The 23,500-nt window shown below is 38.1% G+C and overlaps 1 protein-coding gene across 1 annotated transcript in view; it reads right to left on the bottom strand.

The window, feature by feature from the left end:
* Positions 1-23,500, bottom strand: part of EXTL3 (exostosin like glycosyltransferase 3) — a 38,783-nt gene that overhangs the window by 8,632 nt on the left and 6,651 nt on the right. The window contains exons 3-5 of the mRNA XM_039217168.1: positions 12,392-12,519; positions 8,514-8,658; positions 1,673-1,801 (exon numbers count right to left, since the gene is read on the bottom strand). Of these exons, the coding sequence (XP_039073099.1) occupies positions 1,673-1,801; positions 8,514-8,658; positions 12,392-12,519 (402 nt within the window). The remainder of the gene's footprint in view (positions 1-1,672; positions 1,802-8,513; positions 8,659-12,391; positions 12,520-23,500) is intronic.

The raw sequence follows: 23,500 nt of genomic DNA on the forward strand, positions 1-23,500 counted from the left end.
CACTTTAATAAGGATGAAAAATTCATCATGTCTGTGAGCGCTTTCAGGTGACTGATGCTATTATTAGGTACCTAATCACTCAGATACTTTAAACTTTCATGGATAATGTCTTCTGATCTACTAGGGAAGTATAAATAGAAGCATACATCTTGAATGAAGTTTAGTCCCTGGTCACATAAGAAAGGATAAGGAAAGAAAAGAAAATTGCACTGATCATTAATTTCTAAGACCCATTGTCTCTCTACCTTAAAGTTTATAAGGAAGTACGCTTTTCATCTGTTTAACATCACATAAAATGAAAACAAATATTTTCATTTAATATTTAATTAGTTTAATATCTATCACTGCACCTAGGAAACACACACTTTTATATAAATAATTGTAATGGCTATTATTCACAGTTTAAGAAAACTTTTGGTGCACTGTTTTGCTAATTATTTTTCTGTTGTGAGGCTTTAGGAAAAGGCCCAGCAATAGCAAAAAACTATGGGGTCATCAGGAGCTAAGTTCTAATGCTGAGCCATACTTGGGAAAAGGTTTGATTAGGTATAAATGAATGCATAAGGCCCCCAATTGCTTTTCTCTATCTCCTTTTACACTATGTTGCATGGACCCAAGGTCCTCTGTTTACCACTCTGCTACCACTACAGATATGACTGGAGTATCATTAGCATAAGCTGGTGATTACTTCGTCTATAACTTACCTTCAAAATATAAGAAGAATAAAATATCCACCCAATTATTATTAACTCATAGCACTAATGATATACATGAAAGTAAACTTATTATTTTATAAAATTAAATAATATGCCTTTTTAACAATAAGATCTTAATTAATTACTTAATTAGCTTTTTAACCTCAAGGAGAGCAGGTGTGAATCCAGAACATAAATACTGATAGAACAGTCGTAAATACTTTAGTTGGAACTGACAAACAGATTCTCAGGTATCAACTGTTGCAAGGTCCTTACCAGGCCTACCCTCATCCCTACAAGAAGAGCTTTCACTTGTCTGAACCTGCAATGAGGACATAAAAGGTGATGTAACTGGTCTCTCTGTGCATGGAGTATGACGTTACTGTATTCTGGTCAAATCTATTCACTAACTCAAAGACAAAACTTTCTAGAATTCAGAGGGCACTGATGGTTTGTTTTTGAGTAAATGTCTTTCATAGTATTACTTACGTGCCAAGCACTATTCTTAGAGCTTTACGTATATTAACACAGAAACCTTAAATTTTTTGTGCTATGGATCTATAGAAAAGTTAATAATTACCATAATTTTAAAGCAGTGGTGAACATAAATAATACTTTAAGATGTAGCAACAAATGTAATGTGATATGAAAATATCCATCAGTTGTATTGGTGACAGATCAGTTACTGTAAACACTCAGGAACTGTAGCAAGTTTGATACCCGATGGAAATACAAATTCCAGTTAGAGATTAGTGAAAATTAAAGATATAACATTTTCCCCATCCAAGTTCCAAACCCTCTGAGTTCTGTCCATTTACACCTTAGTGGTGAAGAGCCCCTGTATGAACAACTCACTTAACCCTGCGACAACTGCAGATGAGGGCACTGAGGTATGGTTCATCACCCACTGTACTACTGCAAAATCAATGAATTAAGTACGCATGCACCCCCAGTTCCATATGTGCTGGGACCCTCACCTTGATGGGGGGTTTCCGGGTGATGTGGGAGACAAGGAAGTTCATGGCGATGTCCTCACAGTTGATGTATTCATCCACCATATCTCGGATGGCCTGGGGCATCACGTAAGAATACAGGTAGGCATAATACTGTCAGGGATAGAAAAGAATTACTTTCAGACTTTCAGCAAAATATACATGGATCTAGGGGCTGCTAGGAAGTGTAGGGGGCGTGGGGAGGGCTGGGTGTGACATTCATTAGTGGAATCACTACTGGCATTTATTGAGGGAGCTGGGGCCAAGGATGCTAAACATCCTACAAGGCAGATCTTCTGCAATAATAAAGAATTATCCATCAAAATTGCCATTATCACCCCCTTTGAGGATCGGAAGTTCATTTTACAATATAAAGATTCTTCAAATTAGGTCAGACAGCGGTTCAGTTGAACAACATTCTATCTGTGACAATGGCAATAAAGGATAAGTGAGGGAGAAAGCCTGGTTATTGAGTCATAAAACATCCAATCCCTCAATTCCTCAACATATGGATTCTAGAATCTGATTACTTCTCAATCATTGCCACGGGCTACTCCCTGCTCCAAGCCACCATCATCTCTTGCCTGGATTATTCATACAGTCCCCTAAACAGTTTCCCTGCTGCCATGTTTTCTTCCCTACAGTCCATTCTATGTACAGCAGAGTGATCATGTTCAAACACAAATCCAACTGAATATGCCACTCCAAAACCCCTCAATGGCTTTTCACCTCACTCAGAGTAAAAGACTACCTTCTTTTTTTTTTTTTTAATGTTTTATTTTATTTTTGAGAGAGAGACAGAGACAGAGTGAGAGCACGGGAAGGGCAGAGAGACACACACAAAATCTGAAGCAGGCTCCAGGCTCTGAGCTGTCAGCAAAGAGTCTGATGCGGGGCTCAAAATCCATGAACCACAAGATCATGATTTGAGCTGCTTGAGCTGAAGTCAGATGCTTAACTGACTGAGCTACCCAGGCGCCCCAAAGCCTACATTCTTAAAATTGTCCTGAAAGGCCCACAAAATGGTGTGCTAAAGCTGGCTCACACTTGCTAATGAATGTCAATTGCTAAATTTTCAAGAATTTTGTGAGACTGTTTAGGAATTCTGTGAGCGTGTTATGAAAAATAACCATTATTAAAAATGTAATTACATAAACTTAAAATTAAGTAAGTTATATTAAAGCCAACAAATACCTAAAGCACATCACTATTAAGCTTACTATTATTTATTACATTTTACTGTTATCTTGAGGTTATTTATATCTACCATATCTGTATGGTGAAAATACTATATAATGGTGCAGAACTGCCCGTCCCTTCCTAACTCCCAAGTTCACAGACATGTCCATAGCTTGAAATCAGCCACAGTAAAAATACTTATAGTACAGAATGGACAAATGCTATAAAACAAGGCAATTATTAATTATGATGTGTTGCAATGTACTAATGACAAATGAATAGGTAAGGTGCCCAATAAAACTGATTTATATATTTTATTACCTTAAATAGTTAGAATCTGTGTAGTGAAATAATGATCATAAAATTTTTGTACCACACAATGTTTTGCTGTTATCTTAATGGCAAAGTACTTAAGTGAAGTTAAAAGATGTATCATACATTCTTCACTTATAAAAAGACAGATGGTTAAAATGTGTTGACCCTTTATTTTTTTTTAATTTTACTTATTTTCAGAGAGAGAGCGCAGGCAAGGGGCAGAGAGAGAGGGAGAGAGAAAATCCCAAGCAGGCTCTGTGGTGTTAGTGCAGAGCCTGAAGCAGGGCTTGATTTCACAAAATGAAAGATCCTGAGCTGAGCGAAAATCAAGAGTGAGATGCTTAACCGACTGAACCACCCAGGCACCTGTTGACCCTTTACATGGCCAGTGGCTGCCATTAGTGTGCAAATGAGAACACAAGTAGAGAACAAAATCCATATCCTCAACAAGGAGAAGGTGACATGAAAACAAGAAGAACTGCCTTTTGTGAAAAATATGGAGAAAGCATTATGAACACAAATGTTTAGAAGTATTTCCACCATTATGTGATTATGATTGATGTCATAAAACAATAAACACTTTCACATTGTACATTTTAAAAACATATGAAAACTTTGTAGCCTGTTTAAAAGTATTTTAAATGAAAAGTTTCAATGGATTTATAACCTACTCTAAGAAAAAGTAACACTTTCTCATTAGTTTGCTAAAAAAAATTAAAACGGCATTTCAGAATTTGAAAATTCTAGGCAAATTTTAGTAAAATGCTACCAAATTAGTGGATGAATATCATTACTTAGTAAGTACAGCAATGTGGCATTTCTTACATGGACAGTGACTAAAACCAAGCAAGAATATGCTTACTTTAGAAACAGATCTCTGACTTGCCATAACACAGTGTCAAATTAAGGTTTTAAAAGATAATAAACCTGAAACGAATATGACACTGCATGTTAACTAACTGGAATTCGGAATTCAAACAAAAGGAAGGAAGGGAGGGAGGGAAGGAGGATATTCAATCATTTTGCTTTCACTAAAATATAAAAATTCAGTGAGAATATCATTTTGAAACTTTATATTATCTTTATCTCAACATTATAAAAATTTCTGTAAGCATCCCCAAAGGCAAGGGAACCAAGAGCAAAAATGAACTACTAGGACCTCATCAAGATAAAAAGCTGCACAGCAAAGGAAACAATCAATAAAACTAATAGGCAACTGATGGAATGGGAAAAGATAGTTGCAAATGACGTATCAGATAAAAGGCTAATATCCAAAATCTATAAGGAACTCCCCAAACTCAACACCTGAAAAACTAATAATCCAGTGAAGAAATGGGCAGAAGACATGAACAGATACTACTCCAAAGAGGACATCTAGATGGATGCTCAGTATCCCTCATCATCAGGGAAATACAAATCAAAACCACACTGAGGGGACACCTGGGTGGCTCAGTCGGTTAAGCAGCCAACTTCGACTGAGGTCATGATCTTGCGGTTTGTGAATTCGAGCCCTGCACTGGGCTCTGTGCTAACAGCTCAGAGCCTGTACCCTGATATGGATTCTGTGTCTCCCTCTCTCTCTAAACCTCCCCTACTCATGCTCTGTTCCTCTCTGTCTCAATAATAAAATAAAACATAAAAAAATTTTTAAAAAACACACTGAGATAGATACCACCTCACGCCAGTCAGAGTGGCTAAAATGAACAAATCAGGAGACTCTAGATGCTGGCGAGGATGTGGAGAAATGGGAACCCTCCTACACTGTTGGTGGGAATGTAAAATGGTGCAGCCCCTCTGGAAAACAGTATGGAGGTTCCTCAAAAAAGTAACAATAGGACTCCCCTAGGACCCAGCAATAGCACTGCTAGGAATTTACCCAAGGGATACAGGAGTGTTGATGCATAGGAGCACATGTACCCCAATGTTCATAGCAGCACTCTCAACAATAGCCAAAACATGGAAAGAGCCTAAGTGTCCATCAACTGACAAATGGATCAAGAAGATGTGGTTTATCTATACCATGGAATGAAAAAGAATATATATATATATAGCAATGAAAAAGAATGAAATCTGGCCATGTGTAGCAACATGGATAGAACTTGAGGGTGTTATGCTGAGTGAAATAAGTCAGGCAGAGGACAGATCCCATATGTTTGCACATATAGGTGGATTAGGAGGAACTTAACGGAGGACCATGAGGGAGAAGGGGAAAAATAGTTGGAGAGAGGGAGGGAGGGAAACCATGAGAGACTCTTGAATGCTGAGAACAAACTGAGGGCTGATGTAGGTGGGGTAGAGGGGAAGGAGGGTGATGGGCATGAGGGAGGGCACTTGTTGGGATGAGCACTGGGTGTTATATGGAAACCAACTTGACAATAAACTATTTAAGAAAAAAAATGTCTGTAAGTATAGTAGTACATATAAATAAATAAATACACACCCCTGTGAGGTACAGGTTTAAAATTTTTTATTGATAGGTACTTATAAAGAGAAAACCTGATTTCTCTAGATCAGGGACGACCAACTTTATTGCTTTCAAGGTAAATGAATATGTGACACTTTAAAGAAATTGGTGTAAGAAAAATAGAGAGATGTGGAGCAAATAAGTGGATACAAGCCCATTAGCAGGGGACAGCTGACTACACAGCTTTAGGCAATTGGTGCCAGGCAGGAACATAACACCCAAGTATGACCTGATTTTCATGTTCACTGAAGTCCAGGCCTTTTGAGTAAATTTCTTTGGTGTTTAAAACCTGGCAGTGTATGGGACAGCACTAGGAGACTAAATAAACATTTCTGTTAGCCACAGAAGGCCTGAGGGCTGCTACTCAATAACCTTCACCCTAGATTTTCAAATAGAAAAAAACCTCTAATGTTTATTAAGTAAATTATTTATTACTTAAAAGTGAAGGGATATGGCTATTGTAACTTTTAAAGAGCAATCAGAATTTGAGAACAGACAGACTTTTCGGAAGACAAGTAAACTCATAACGTATGAGTAGACAATGCTGAAATTGGTGGCTCTTTCTCAGACAACCAGTATGAAAATAAATGACTCCAAGTTAGGTATGGTTTCTCAGCCGAGAGTTTCTGATCCTACTTGCAACTCCTATCCCAATCAAAGCCCACTTATATCTGGAAAATAAGCACAAGGGTGAGATTCAAGATGGAATAAGCAGATTGGCTATACACATTAAGTTTTAAAAAGAAAAAAATCTGAAGGTTTAATGATTTGTTAGTCTAGTTCAAAATGTCCCTAGTAGGATGGCTTTCCAGGTTCTGTTGAGGTGGGTCACAAGATGCCACCATCTGAAATATGAAATACATGAGGGACAAATGACTGGAGAAACTTGGGATGTCAGTTTGAAGAGGGACATACACGGGATATCCTGGAAATATCATTAGGTATAGGATTCAGGGAACAGCCAAGGCTGGAATATAGACACAGAAATCACCAGCCTATAGGTGCTAACCCACAAGACCTTGAAATAGGAGAGAATGTCTAGGGAAAACACAAAGTCAGAAGAGCACTAGCTACAGAAGACAGAACTCTAAGACACTTCAACATTTATGGGAAAAGCAGTGTAGAAGTTGCCCAGGATGACAGAGGGCATGGAGTGGAGATCAGGATGATGGGCCAACTGCCAATGTCTTTGATGACCAGGAAGAAATAACTAGGAGGTTCCTAGATGGAATCAACAAGACAAATGCTCAAATGAGCCTCAAATGAAATTTTATATGAGAACTGAGAATTGTCTGCAAGTGTCATCAGTAAGCAATAAAAATGATTCTATATACCTTCCCTGCTCCAAAGTACATATCTGGGGAAATGACTGGACTCAATCACTGTCTCTGGAAGAAATACAGGAAAAGGGTAAAGGGGAAGCATTGTCCTCAGAGAAAAGTCAGGTAGTAATCAGGTCCAGGAGACAGAATAGGTATTCCGTAAAGTGAAAGGTGCAGGAAATTTGCTTTCTAAGAAAAGGAATTCTTCACAGTCCAAAGGAAGTACTTGGGAGGGAAGATATAGAGCAACACTATCTAAGATATATTATGTGAGTCACATCTCTCACTTTAAATTCTCTATTAGTGCGGCACCTGGATGACTCAGTCGGTTAAGCATCAGACTTCAGCTCAAGTCATGAGTTTGAGACCCGCATCAGGCTCTGTGCTGACAGCTCAGAGCCTGAGGCCTGCTTCAGATTCTGTGTCTCCCTCTCACTCGGCTTATCCCCTGCTCACACTCTGTCTCTCTCAAAAATAAATAAACAATTTAAAAAATGGTAAATAAATTCTCTAGTAGGCATGTTTTTAAGAATAAAAAGAAACTAATATTAATTAGAACATATTTTATTTAACACAGTGTATCCAAAATAACTGCATTTTAACATATAATCAATATAAAAATTATTAATTGGATAGTTTACATTCGTTCTTTCATGCTAAGTTTTCAAAATCTGGTGTGCACTTTACACTTACAACTCATCTCAATAATGACCAGTCACATTTCAAGCCCTCAATAGCCATGTATGGCAGTGGCTTCATAATACAGACAAGATATAGATGAAAGATGAGTCATGAGCAAAACATTAACAATAACAATACAGGAGAAATGTAATGACTGCAGGGGTGTGCACTTTGGATATTCGTTAAAAACTGGGACATATGCCAGGGTGAAAGCTCTAAGGAATAAACAAAACTTACACAACCACTACAGAGGCTCATAGTGGGGTTTGATAGTGTGGGTTAGCCTGAATCAGAAGAGAACCAGCCAGGCCATGTCTAGGATGGCAATGGTAAAACAACTGTATTTTAGCCCAAAGCCCTCAGTTTTAAGAAGGGGAACCAATTCCCAGAAAGACAAACTAATTTCCTAAATGGCCTACATGCAATTGTGCAGGCAGCCCTATTACCTTGACTTTTTATTCCAGAGTTGCTCTAAGCATCTTGAAAACAGTCTTTAAAAATAGAAATAACTTACTTCTAGCATAAAAGGAACATATAAGAGGGGCATCTGGGTGGCTCAATCAGTTAAGCGTCAGTCTTTGGCTCAGGTCATGATCTCACAGTTTGTGGGTTCAAGCCCCACGTCAGGCTCTGTGCTTACAACTCATAACCTGGAGCTTGCTTTGAATTCTGTGTCTTCCTCTCTCTCTGCCCCTCCCCCACTCAAGCTCTCTCAAAAATGTATAAACGTTTTAAAAAATTAAAAGAAAAAAAGGAACATATAAGAAACATTAGGATGGCTAACTTCAGGGCAGCATTGAACTACCTACCACCAAAAGGCTCAACTCAACCAAGTTCATGCCAATATTACCAAGCTTTTTCTTACCTTGTGAAAGAAGGCAGCACCTGTCAGCACCATGGACAGCTCACAGGAGTAGTTGGAGTTGTAGAGCCAGGACTGATGCGGGATGTCCCACGCATGGTAACGGCCAGGGAAACCCACAATGCGGTCCCGTGCTTCTCTCCACACCCTCGAAAAATACAAGTATATGCACACACCTGAGTATGAAGCTCTAAGATTATCAGAAAGTTTAAAATTATCGTTTCTATCTCGCAGGCTCTGGCCCTTGAGCTGTTACTTCTTTTTTCCTTAAAAAAAACTTTTTTTGAATAACAAGATCAATCACAGGTCAAACAGGATAAAAACAAGCAAAGAATGCCACATGTACCTTCCTTAATACGCACTTGCTTACTGCTCTTCCAACTTCTGGCACCCAGCACCTCTCCAGCCTTTACAGAAAGAAGCTGGAATAACCCGGAAAGGAATTAACTAGAAGTCAAGAGTCTCCAAAAGGAGGTATGTACAGCAATCTGCTAACAAGTTGGAAGAAGATACCAATTTCTACTTCTATTTATTTTTAATCTTAATTTCCAAAAAGTTCTATTTTTTCTATGCTGTTTTCTATTTTTTCTGTTCTATTTTTTATTTTTACTTTTTCTGAAAAGTTTTGTTTTACATGGGCATAATATATTACTACAGTAGGACTTGTATATAATTTATATATATTGCATACTTAACTTTTCTTTTACCGAAGGGGTACACCATTAAAAAAAGCTTGGAGTCCACTAGTTTAACAACAGGAGGCTGCTGCCTGGAGTAGGTGCAATAGTCTTAATTCCTAATTTGAGAAAAGCTGAGGCCAAAACCTGTACTATCAAAAGAAGTGGTCTATAGGACTATTCAGATGAAATATTCATAAATTCAAGAAATAATAATTCAGAATTCAGTATGTTTTCAGGCTAAACTTTTATATCATCCCCAAATTTATAGGTAAGGTAAGACAATACAATCAGCTCACCAATTTCACAAGCTAAAATCATAGAGCTGAAAGTACTTATCCCTCTGTAGAACCCTACAGGCTGTAGAAGTGCTTCTGGAGTTTCATAAGCAATGAACCACCGCATTGCTACTCCATCTCACCCCCAGAGATTTAAACTGCTTGAGAAACTCTCTCATCACTTACATGGAGCTTCAATTCCTAAAACACAAAAAAAGATTTCATTCCAAAAGACCCTCTCCAATTAAGTTTGAAAGCAATTAATCTAGTCCAATACACGAGAAACCATGACTTATATCATAATATAACAGCCTCCTAGATGGCCTTCTCCCATCTCCTACCCAACTCTTACCTCTGTCCTAATTTATCTGCTAAAAAGGACTCCAAATTACCAGCCCAAAAAGCTATGAGATGTTTTCATTATGTACTTTTGACATTTACAGAATATAAGAATTACTAATAAATACCACCAGGATATCCAAATGTTATATCAATATTCCTAAAAATATTGATCTCTTCAAATGCCTATTGCTTCTACTAGTCCTTAAATAGCAACAGAAAGAATAGGAAACTGAATGTTTTAATCATCTTATTTGGCTGATTTAAGTCAATATAATGCAATTAGTCCTTAATAAGGCATTTGCTACATACATGATATCAAAAGGTAACATATCTAATTTGTTTAAGGGCTGCCAACCATGATATGGTCAATTATATATGAAATAATAATAAATAATATGGCTAATTACATATCATAAAAATATGGTTAATTGACTATTAAATAATAAGGGAAAAAATCAATATGGAAGCACTGGTATGAGATAAACTCAGATAAAGGCTTAAATAAATTCCTGGGCCAATGCATGAGTAGTTTTAGATGGTATGGTCTCAGTGAATATTTGAGAGTTGGGCATCTTAAAATATCAACTATAGTGCTCACTTCGGCAGCACATATACTAAAATATCAACTATAAATAATGCTACCGATTTACATATAAAAACATTGCACATAATCAGTTCCTTAACATTATAGTCAACTTGTTCTGCATTACATATGTTTAACTTATGTACCATATTATAATAAGTCATGCTTTGGTATGCCTTACTCTTAATGAATTATTCTTTAAATGTCCTAATGTTCTAATTCCCAACACACTATAATTGGTTACTAGACACATAAAAAGATACTCAATATCATTAGTCATTAGGGAAGTGCAAATCAAAACTATACTGAAATACCACTTCATCACACACAATAGGATGGCTATAAATAAAAAATGGAAAATAACAAGTATTATCAAAGACATGGAGAAATTAGAACCCTTATATACTGCTGGTGGCAATCTAAAATGATGCAGCCTCTGTGCAGTTCCTCAAAATGTTAAAGAGTTACCATATGATTCAGTTGTTCCACTCCAATGTATATATCCAAGAGACATGAAATGTTCATACAAACACTTGTACATAAATTTTCATACCATTATTCATAATAACCAAGAAGCAGAAATGACCCAACTATCCATCAACAGATAGATGGAGCAACCAAATGTGCATATATACAAAAGGAAGTACTGACACATGCTGAGATGGGTGAACCTTTTAAACACTATATTAAGTGAAAGAAGCCAGTTACAAAATGGCACATGTTTATTTTCGATGTCCACAATTAGCAAATTTATAGAGGTACAGATAGATTAATAGTTGCCTAGGGTTTAGAGCAGTTGGAGAAAAACGGGAAGTGATTGCTGATGAGTATAGGGTTTCTTTTGGTGGTAATAAAGATTTCTAAAAAGATCATAGTGATGGTTCCATAACTCTGTAAACATACTAAAAATATACAGAATGGTTATACTTAAATGAGTGAATTGTATGACTAATGAATTGTATTCAATAAACGTTACCCAAAAATGAATTGTGAGAAAATGATCACAAGTTTGGATGTCACAGTAAATATCAAATTGCTTTAAAGTTGCTAAGGCCTACCCTCAATTTTTGTACTTAGATCACTGTGGACAGATAATAAACTGTCCATGGGCCTGTATATTAGTCCATGACACACTCTGAATAGCCCTGATCTACTCCATTCTCTTACCCGTAATGTTCCTTCAACTGGGATATATAAGCCCCAATAAGAACTACTAAGATTCAAGAAAACAATTTAGTTTAGTGATTGACTAAGAGTTCTGGAGTCAGACAAACTTGCATTTGAATTCCAGTTCTGCCACTTACTTTCTAACATCATGGTTTTGCTCTCCTTGATCTCAATTTACTCCTATGTAATATGGTGATGAGTAAAACTTAGACCATCAAGTTTTATAGCAGTATTAATGAGATAAAACCACACAAGGTGCTCAGCCAGTCTCTGGAACACAGTATGGGTTCAACAAATGTCATGTATTTTGATCATCAGAACCTCCTCCTCCTCTTCCCTCTCTTTTTTCTCTTCGATCTTTGCATCTAACCCCATCTTTCCCCAAATCTTTCAAGCCCCAGGGTTCTGGCACCATTCCAATGCCCCAGCACATAGCAACATGTTGCTTCTGCCTTACTAGGAGCTATTCCTGCAAACATAAAAACCTCATATTTCCATTAGGGAGCTACCCCTTGCCTCCATATTCAGCTCCAGGGCCAGGCAGGTAACCCTGATCTAGCCAATCATAGAATCCATCTCCTTGGCCTCAGACGTAGAGCCTATGAGAGATCACAGGCAACAAAGAGGAAAGCAAAACCTAGAGATGAAGAGAAATGGAGTTCTCCAACATCACCTAAGACCCAAAATCCAGCTATGTCCTAAGTCACTCCTTACTACCTCTGATGACTTGTTACTATCAGCCAAGAAATTCATTTTGCTGCATAATCCAGGTTTGAGTTGGTTTTCTGTCACTTGCAAACAAAAGTGTTTCTTGATTAAAAATCAGCTGCTCACCGAAACCCAAACATGATCTCATCATGGCGGAGGTGAGCATCATCATCAATAGACAGGATAGCCTCTGTCTCAATTTCATTCCAGGGCAAGAATCGGTTGTTCAAACTGTTCTTCTCAGTCCGGACCACCTGTAAGGAGGACGGAAAAACACTAATGATCAATACTGCATTACAGAATGCAGAACCAAAACTGCCTGAAGGTCAAAGGAGACTGTGGCTAAATTTACCAAATAATCTTGCCTGGTTGCCTACCACTCATAAAAAAAACATGCCTTTCAGGAACAGAACCTGATCTTATAATTCAGCACATGTATAAGGATTCACATTTTAAGCTAATTTTCTTGTGAAACAAGTTAAAGCTGAGGATTATTTTACATAAATGATAAAGTCTATGGAAATTAAAAATAACTTTCCCAAGAGAACACAAGGTGGCAGAGTAGAACTGAGGTTCTAATTCCCAGCTCTGAAATCCTCAGGCTTACTCATAAATTTTAAAACCCATCTCAGAAATCCCTTGAGCCTGTGTTATTTCTGATGCCCAATATAAAGGTTTTTTTTTTCCCCCTGGTATTACAAAAAAAAAAAAAAGAGAGAGCCCATCCAGCTGGGGTTAATTACCTCGCTTTTGCAATTCACACTGACCACACATACAGATGCTTTTTCTTTCAAGGGGTACCTAATTCAGCAAAACTAACAGCTGTGTCCACAGCAAATCCCAATTCAAAGATTCTTTATACAAAGTGACCCACATATTCAAAACAGTATTTTCTTCATAAAACAAAGATGAGTGCCCAAATAGAATATTACAAAGACTTTTTTTTACTTAGACCTCATCTTAGATAAGCATAGTTTACTACAATGCAGGTGGTAGCTTTGTTTTTCACCTTGCCCGATATGAAGATGACCTCAGTACTTTAATAGCTCATCTTATTTTTATAGTTCCTATATCTAATTAATCCAACTAATGGGAAACTATCATTTTATTCTCAAAAACCAAAAACAAAGAACTTCCTGAGGATCATCTTTTTAGAAAGACAAGAAGGGTCATCTTACTTTCAACAGAAACTTTTGCTTGTACTGAGAATAAGTTCTACCTAGCTTGATGAACGGAATTACATCCAGGGTCTAAAAATTTATGAATGCTTTCAAAGGTACTCCTATGACCTCACAAATATTGTCTCCATAGCTTAAAATACTCTTTCTCCTATTCTTCTACCAAGATTCTTCTCTCCCTGGAGACCCAGCTCACATGCCTCCTATCACTTATACCCTTGTCAAAATTAATCACTTCTAGGTCAGCAGAGTCATCACACTTCAATTAATTCATTCTAACATACTTAGAATCCAATTAGTTCAGAGCTCAAAAGGCCTTGCAGATCATACGGCCAGCTCTCACCTTGTACATGGACAAATGGCAAGTGGCAGAGCTAGACGTTAATTTGTGCCTTCTAACTCCGAATCAGTCCTTTTCTGCTAAACTTACATCAAATTTATAAATCTCATCAAACCAAAGCCCTACGGAAAATGCATTATTAATCTCTGTACCATCAAGAAGGAGAAATGCTGTCAAATAAGGACATACGTGAAATAGTTTATCACTTAGAATGTTTACTTTACTAAAGAGCTTTAAAAAGTCTTTAAAGACTTTGCCTCAGCCCCAGAGGAGTTCCGCCCAAGTCAGGACAAGAAAGGATCTATAATCAGATTTGCTACTACAGAAAACAGATGTCAGAGCCAAGCAAGAGACACAGAACCCCCACCCCCACCCCACCCTGTAGCACATTTGACCGTATAAAAAGTCCCCTGGAAGCAAGCCTAGGTCTCCCAAGCTCAGATTCAGCAGTTACAGAACAAAGCACTGAGGTCGGGGTTGGAGAAAAGACAAGCAGAGAGGGGGAGATGACCAACTACTCACCATAGTAGCTGCTGGGCTCCATCCCCAAGGAGCAGTGAAGTGGTGAAGTAGCAGAAACCAAATGCCAACCTCAGCAAACATAAAATGCCATCTATTTGAAGACACACCCAACTTCAGAGATGTTAAAATATAAAATAATGTCCACCTTAGAGTCAACGGACTATGGCAGCTGTTTGCTCACCACCCCCAACAAACCACCCTTGGTCATTCATTTTACTTTCCTAACACACCTAGCATCCACTTAATACAGAACTGCAAGTCTGCCAGGTCAGGTGGACAAAGCTTCCCCTCAACTCTAGCAGCAAATACACACAGCTTTAAATGAAGAAAAAATATTCAATTCGTGAATAATCAACTGTAGATTATCAGTTTTGCAGGCTAGACACTAAGAAGATTATCTACAGCAAAATTAGCAATCCAGGAACACAGCACAGAACTTTAGTACTCAAAGTGTAAGCAAAACACCAGCAACATGGGCCTCCCCTAGGACTCTCTTGAAACACAGGCCTACCCCAAACCTACCAACTCAGAAACCTGCAAAATCCCCAGGTGACTCCTATGCACATTAAATTTTTAGAGGGTTGGCAGAGGAAAAGCATGATTGTAGTGTCCATCAAAAAAGTCTGGGGGTACCTAGATGGCTAAGATGGTTGAGCGTCCAACTCTTGGTCATGATCCTAGGGTCATGGAATCAAGGCCCATGTCAGGCTCCAGACCCATGTCTGGAGATTCTTTCCCCTCTGCCTCTCTCCCTGGCTCACATGCTCTATTTAAAAAAAAAAAAAAAAAAAAAAAAAGGAAAAGGAAAGAAAATAGAAAAATTTTTTAAACAAAGAAAAGCCTGACTTTACATTCCAACTCCACCACTTACATGTGTGAAGGTAAGTAAGGAACCTCTCTCCTAAATGAATACAGCCCCATATTGTGTGCAAAAATGGAACTTGTTCATCAGCCAAACGGGACAGTCTTATAAAAGATAACCTCATTCACTCTAAAAACAAGAAGCAACAACACAAACATCTTGATTTGATGCCTACAGCACATCCAAAATTTTTGTCCAATTTACAAAGTAAACCGAATCAAGAGGACCTGCTTGTCCTTTGGAAGACTTAGAACTGAAGATCTAATACCAAATGTGGTTTAGCCTAGACTTCACATCTTTTTTTTTTTAGCAAGTTTATTAAAGTCCAGTAAGAGGCAAGTCCATTACAAACAACTATGATAAATTCCAGAAATATACTACACATACTACCTCTGCTCATTCTGGCACAACCCCTCTTGGCTGGACGGTGCAAGATTTTCAGGATTAGGGAACTGACACAATCAGAATAAAAGGAAAGATTTAAGGATTCACAGAAACAGCATCGTGAAGTGAAGCAGCTTATTTCTGGTTAGCTCACAAACAATTGTGGTCAATAAGTCTGCTTTAAGAATTTACAGCAGTGATTCTCAACTATGAGTGATTTTGCCCAAGAAACATATAAAAACAATGGCTATGGACATTTGGGTTGTCACAACTGGTAGTGGAAGGGGGTGAGCTACTCATATCTAGTCAGCAGAGACCAGGGATGCTGCTAAATACTGCAAAGCACAGAACAACCACCCACGGCAAAGAATTATCCAGCCCTAAATGTCATTAGTGCCACTGAGATATGCTGATTTAGAGTCAACATTCAGAAGAGAGTACAGCACAAACAGTTCATTATTTAAGAACAATTTACCTCTATCTTACAACCAAAAGGAGATTTATGCACTTAAACACATTGCAAATATAAACTAAAATTAAGGAGGGGAAAAGAGTAAAAGCTTTCTTCTAACAGTTTCGCTTCAAAGCTATACTGCTTAATGGCTAGACAAAATTTTGCTCAGCAAACCTACCGTTATCACTTCTGGCACCAAAAACATAAGGACAAAAAACTTAAATATTTGTAATGCAAATATGCATCAGATCAGCATTGGCATCTAAGAGTTTGAGAAACGGTGATTGAACAGGAAAGAAATGAGTCAACCAGAGGAGTAAGTCATGTTTACAAAATATTCTCATTTTTGTTGACATTGTTTTGTCTTTGAAACTAAAAATCACCTCCTTCTTCAACACCGCTATTTTCTCATGTCTAATGATTATACTTGAGTAACTTATGGACATGAAGACTGATCCTCAAGTTACTGAGTCAACTACTGGTTATGACATTGACCAGAACGTATGGAGCAATGTGCCTGGCATACAGTAGGTGTTCAACAGACATTTTATAAATGAACAAATAACCAAATGACTAGGAAATAAGCCCTAATTTAGTCTTGTCCATTCTATTTTCAGAATGTGGAATACTCGATAAGTTTATATATCAAAACTATAACATTCTATATACTGAAACCTCCTAGCATTTAATCTAGCAATCCACCAGCTTACAACTGTCAAATCAGGAGCAATGCTCACTAACATTCCTTTTTCTTGTTTCATGTACAATGTTCCTGGGCATGCTTCACTAGTTCTCCTGTTTACTATCATTCATAAAAGCCTGGACTTTCTCTCACTGCACCCCTCTTCCCATCACAATGGAACAGTATAGCAGTCATGGCCTGGAATCCTACTGTATGCAAATGTATGCAAGTAGATGCATGATCAAAAAATAATTAGCAACCTCAGGTAACATTCAAGTTGGTTCTTGAGGAATTCTGGAATTTCTGAATGATAAAGAGCTACTATTCTTGGGGCTCAGTCAGTTAAGCGTCTGACTTCGGCTCAGGTCATGATCTCACGGTTTGTGGGTTTGAGCCCCGTGTCAGGCTCTGTGCTGACAGCTAGCTCAGAGCCTGGAGTCTGTCTTCTGATTCTGTGTCTCCCTCTCTCTCTCTGACCCTCCCCTGCTCAAGCTGTCTCTCTCTCTCTCTCTCTCTCAGAAATAAATTTTTTAAAAATGTTAAAAAAATTGTTTTTAAAAAAAGAGCTACTACTCCAAAAAGATCCTTTTTCCTAGTATGCTAACAAGGTATTTGGCCTCTAAATCTGGGCAGAATCAGCAAATTCACATGAATTAGGAAAGTATCAATTTACACCATAAATATTTAATTAGCTATCATGATAAGTTTGATCCCCAATTAATAGATAGCAAATATCTCTTAATAGCTAAGGGATGGAAATGTAAGTAGTTATTGCTATTAACAAGCAACAATCAAACATTTCTACAATTTGGTAAGTGACAGTTGCTTAAGTGCAGCAGGATGAATTTGTATTAAAATGGAAGAACTACCTAAGTATGGAATCTTTTATAAGAGTAGCTCATGACTAGCCATAGGCAGGTCTTTGAAGTTGGGAGGCAAGAAAAATAGGGCATGAAGAAATTAAGTGAATTAACCCAAATCATAATGTAGACCAAGAACAGGGAAAATAAAAAGGTAAAACATACCTGACAAGTAATAAAATTAGAAAATATATATGGAAAACATAAAGCACCATGCAAACATGTAATGCCACCTACTAAATCCAGCAATTTAAATGCACTTAAAATGTTCTCCTTTCTCTCCTTAAGATCATATTTTCCCTAGCCAAAGCCAACAGTCTCCAGTCTCATACAAGACATACACATGTATAATACACTTCTGTAATAAATCCATTGCTGTAAATGAACCTTATGTCAAGTCATCATACAGGCAAAAAGGTAAACAGCAGTTACGTTTTGTCCTCCATCCTCCCCTTTCCTCTAACTTAAAAAAGGAACTGGGGCACCTGGGTGGCTCTGAGTCAGTTGAGCATCTGACTTCAGCTCAGGTCATGATCTCGCATTTCGTGGGTTCAAGCCCCACACAGGACTCTGTGCTGACAGCTCAGAGCCTGGAGCCTGCTTCAGATTCTGTGTCTCCCTCGCTCTTTCTGCCCCTCCCCCCTCTCAAAAATAAACATTAAAAAGCATATTTTAAAAATTTTTTAAGTTTAAAAAAAAAATAACCCATCACAGAGCTCAGGAATTAAGAAAATGAGATTCAAAAGGAAGCTTATAGTCCTACTTGTGAGACAAGGACCCATGTGAAACAGCTTGAGGTGACTAGGGTGGAGAGGTGATCAACAGAGAAAGGCCAAGGAGCATTAAAATATCTTGATTTTTCAAGGGACTCATTCATTCAATAAACACTAAGTAGTAGGGACAAAAAGTTAGCTAATGCAAAGGCAGCAGGGAAAGGAATAAGGAGGTAACACAGTGAACTAGTTCTCTAGTTCTAGTTTCTTCCTTTAAATTTGGGTCTGATGCAATATTAAAAAACAATATATTTTAGGTTATAAGTCTGTTTTAACTCATAAAAGAAAAAGTTGTACATGATCCCTATGAAACTGTAGGTAAAACAGCATAGGTTAAGTTCAACATCAAATGAGAGAATGCAGGTTGTCTCTGGGTGGCTCAGTCAGTAAAGCGTCCAACTCTTGATTTCGGCTCAGGTCATGATTTCACATGTTCTTGGTATGGAGCCCTGAGTCCAGCTCCACACTGACAGTGCAAAGCCTGCTTGCAATTCTCTCTCTCCCTGGCTCTCTGCCCCTCCACCACTCACACGCACTCTCTCACTTTCTCTCAAAATAAAAAAATACTTTTTGAGAGCACGCATATAAAGAGAGCACAACACAGTGCTAATCTAGCACAAAGAAAATGGTCAAAACTTGTTACCAATTATTATCACACAAGATTAATACAATCTCTTCCTATTTTACTTTGTAAACATTTTATTTATACATATAAGCTGTGCCTTTTCAAGAAATTTAGATTTGGTAAAAAAGAAAAATATGCACTGACCACAGTCAGAAGTCCTAAGACCCAAGTTCTAGTTTGGGTATTAATTGGTTGAGTGACCCAAAGCAATAAAATTCACTCATTCTCAGATTCCTTACTTTGAATTAGTAAAAAGAGTACATACAGACTGAGAGGGAGGTATTCCCTAAAGCAATGATTTATAGCAACTAGGAAATCATTTATGCAATATGACTTTTCAGGAATTCCTTTATATTACACATTTATAATTTTTGCTATAATTTATGATTTCTGGTAGCTTTGTCTTCAAGAATTCTCCTTCACAGCCATGCAGCCTCTTCTCAAACAGAAAAAAGAGAGCCATAGCTATAATCACCAAGTTATTAAATAATGTCAAAGAAAAAAACCAGATATGCCAAACCTAGTGAAGTCTTTGTACAATCAGACCTAGAAAAACTGGACAAGATTTTTCCTGTTAGTTTTGTTTAGAAATCACAATTTTAGGAAAACATCATCTGATCTATTCAAGTAACATGTAGATTACTTGCAGAGCCCAATGCAGAGCTTGAACTTACAACTCTGAGATCAAGACCTGATCTGAAATCAAGAGTCAAGATGCTCAACCAACTGAGCCACTGAGGCACCCCTCAAGTAATATGTTTTTAAGGAGAGTGGACACAGATAAAAAAGAAAGTGTATCAACTTTCTAAGGAATAGCCTTTATTATTATCTCTACTATTGCCAGAGGTCTAGCCAGAAGTAAAGCCTTTAACAGTCCGACTAGCAGAGGTCCAAGCCTGATTATTAATGACACTAAGTTCTCTTCCAGTCTTCCTTCTGGTTCCCTTAGTTGACTACTGGCATGACGACTGACATGACAATAACTACTCTCGCATGACATTAGGTTTCCAAAATAGAGTTCTCCTTTTACAGTTCTACTATCAAGGTCTGGGAGGGAGGGAAAATAGTAGTGAAAAATAATCTTGTATCTCTATATATAGTTTTCATTTGGAAAAATGGGCACATTCTGGTCTTACCACTTCTACAGAGACCTTGGGGTCAAAGAGAGATGTGATATGCTTAGCTGACCCTCTCCACCACTACTGCTCTGGTCCAAGCTGCCAACACCCCTCACCTATGCTCCTGCAATAATAGCCTCTGAATTGTTTCTTATGCTTTTTTCCCCATAGTCCAACATATATCATATTACTCTTTGCTCAAAACCCTCCAATGGCATCCTAACATACTTTGAATAAAATCTAGAATCCTTACCATGGCCTATAATGGTTCTACATGTGCTGACTTCTGCTTTCACCAACTTCCTTTCAAATGCTCTCCTTGATTACTCCACCCCAGATACACAGGGCATTCTTGCCATGTCTTGAACATGACAAGCTTCTTGCATTTGCCATTCTCTGCATAATCCTCCAGAACTTAGATGGCCCATTCCCTCGTTTCATCCAAGCTTCTGCTCAAATGTGACCTCTTCAAGGAGGCCTTCCCAGGCCAGGCACCCTGTGGAAATTAACTGTGCCCTTTATGGAAAAGAGAATTAAAAATTAAGAACTGGGAAATGGCTGCCCATAAGACTGAGAAACGAGTAAGTGTGCAACATGAATACGGGTGGTATTTTGAGTAAAACTACACTGTTAGTAACTGAAGCATGTCCTCCTTCATAACAACCCAAGTTTTCAAACTCCAAAAGGACAGATGTTGATGTCCTCATTTCCACAGAATGCTCCAAATAAGACCACGCTATTTATTACGATTTTCCAGAATACAAAGCAGAGTGAGGAAGATGTAATAACTGGTCAAAATAAACCAGTATTAACTTGAGCTAACATGTGGGGTGGACTGTATCAAAAAGAGATTACTTGGAGGTTTCTGTTTCCAGGATGACTGAACAAGCTCCTACTAGACCCAATCCTCCTACAGATGGTAGCTATAAACTCTGGACAAAAATACTAAAAAAGCAATTACCTGAAGGCACTAGCCAGCAGTAAGCAGAAAGTTGCAAACTATGGAGAGGAGCTGAAATTTAGGAAGGAATTACAAACATGAGCAGAATCACTGTTGCTCTTACCCTAACAGTAGGCCAGCATCAGCACCATGCAAAACAGCTAAACTCACATACAACGCCCAACTCTTTCTAGCCTGAAGAATAAGAAGGAACACTTAGGGGCAAAAACAGACCCTGGAAAGAAAGGAGATTCCAGAAAAGAGTGAGCCAGATAAAGGGAGCTCCACATTCTATGTATAAACTATCCAGTCTCTGGTCCATCTCTAAACAATGCATGCATGCATGCTTGGTACTGTCTGTAAGCAGACTAATAAAAGATAAAAGGACTGAACTAACATTTCAGTTGCCACTCAAGAGACAGAACTTGCAGTTTGAGTCCAACCAAATAAAGTGACTATGAAAACTAAAGTATCAATACAGAGAAATAAAACAAAATCCAATCTTCACAACGTAATATTCACAATGCACAATTCACAATACAAAACTGTGTGATGTGCCAAGAACCAGAAAAACATGACCCTCAAGAAAAAAAGAAAATCAATTTAAAAAAAAAACCCAAATGACCTGTATGTTGGAATCATCAAAGATGTTAAAGTAGCTATTATATCTATGTTCAATAAAGTGTCCTCAGAATGGAAAAAAAGGGGAAATCTCAGCAGGGAAAGGAAACTATTATTTTAAAAACACGGGTATTCTGGAACTGGAAAATACAATATTTGCAATTTAAAATTGACTGGATGAGCTTAAGTGTAGAGATGACACAAAAGTTTGTGAACCTGATGATAAATCAAGAGAAATTATCAAACCTGCAGAACAGAAAAAAAGATTTAAAAAAAAATAGAGACACTGAGAACTGTGAGACAGAATCAAAATGTCTAATATTCATGGGGTGCCTGGATGGCTCAGTCTGACTCTTGATGTCAGCTCAGGTCACAATCACAATTCATGAGATCAAGCCCCACATCAGACTCTGCACTGACAGTACAAAGCCTGCATGGGATTCTCTCCCTCCCTCTCTCTCTCTCCCTGCCTCTCCTCAGCATGCTCTTTCTCTCAAAATAAATAACATTTTTAATGTCTAATATACATATAATGAAGCCCCCAAAGGAGAGGAGGGAAAGAATTGGAGAGAAAAAAAAATACCTGAATAGATAATGAAATCTAAATTCCCAAATATATGAAGAAAAAATAAATTGACAGATTTAAGAAGCTTAATCAACCCCAGTCAGAACACAAATCGAAGAAAACCATGGCAACGCAGATCATACTCAAAGCACTAAAAACCAAACATAAAGTCCTGAAAACAGCCAGGGGAAAAGAACACATTCCATATAAGGAAACAAAAATTTGAAAACCACGGACAAACCATCAGAAACAAGGGAGACGTGAAAACAGTGGAACATCTTTAAGATACATGAAAATAGTGGTCTCCAACCCAGTAGGGAGTTTTTCTCAAAGGACTAGCTTTCAAATCCTTTGGCATAATACTTATTCCCCACACAGGGCACTGGCTGACTCAGCCCATTGAGTATCAGACTCTTGACTTTGGCTCAGGTCATGTTCTCATGGTTCCTGAGGTAGAGCCTCACATTGGCTCCACACTGCTTAAGACACTCTCTCTCTCTCCCTCTGCTGCTCTCTTCCACGTGCATTCTCTCTCTCTAAAATAAAAAAATAAATTCAATACTACTCTCCACTTCCATTAGACACATTCTCAGTTATGAAGCTCCCAGAGCTAATGAACCTGATTCAACTGTTTACAAAACAGGCAAGAGACAGAGCAGTCACCCACCATCACCACCTCTGTTCAGCAGCCCCACCCCATTCTGACAAGACAGCTACTTCAACTAATGGCACTTCTCCCATCTCTGTGGGTGGAGTCCTGTCACCTTGCCCAGGCCCTTTCCCATTTGAACTGAAGAGAATTAAAGCATTTGGGGCAAGAGTGTCAAGGGATGGTGGTAAAGACCACATTTGCTCTAAGCCACACCCAATGTAGTTTCCCCTTTGCCATCTAAATAATAAACAAATATGAGGAATTTTAATATACAAATCCCAGAAGGCACCCCTAAGACAATCCCTCTCTACTCAAAAACCCAGGGCTCAATAGATTTCATAGCCCGCAAATATTTAGCATTTTGCCTAATGCTTAGGTGAGAACCTGAGAACAAAAGAAGCACATATTGCCCCTCATTTTCTGAAATGATATGTGGGTTCCCAGATTGATTAAAATATGCTGACTTCAAATCATTTTCCCTTAAGGACTGGAATATGACAGATTGCCTGGGAACCACCGTACTGCTAATTTTATGAAGACCTTTTAAGTATAATGTAATGAGCAGAGTACATCTGCATCCTGGGTAGGAAAACTACTCTGCAATGTCTTGTAATGGTGCCATTTCTCCACACGGGAGAGAGCGGCCAGTCCCTCCTAGT

The sequence above is a fragment of the Hyaena hyaena genome, unplaced genomic scaffold (genome assembly GCF_003009895.1).
Source record: "Hyaena hyaena isolate Hyena2069 unplaced genomic scaffold, ASM300989v1 scaffold_678, whole genome shotgun sequence".
NCBI classification, from domain to species: Eukaryota; Metazoa; Chordata; class Mammalia; order Carnivora; family Hyaenidae; genus Hyaena; species Hyaena hyaena.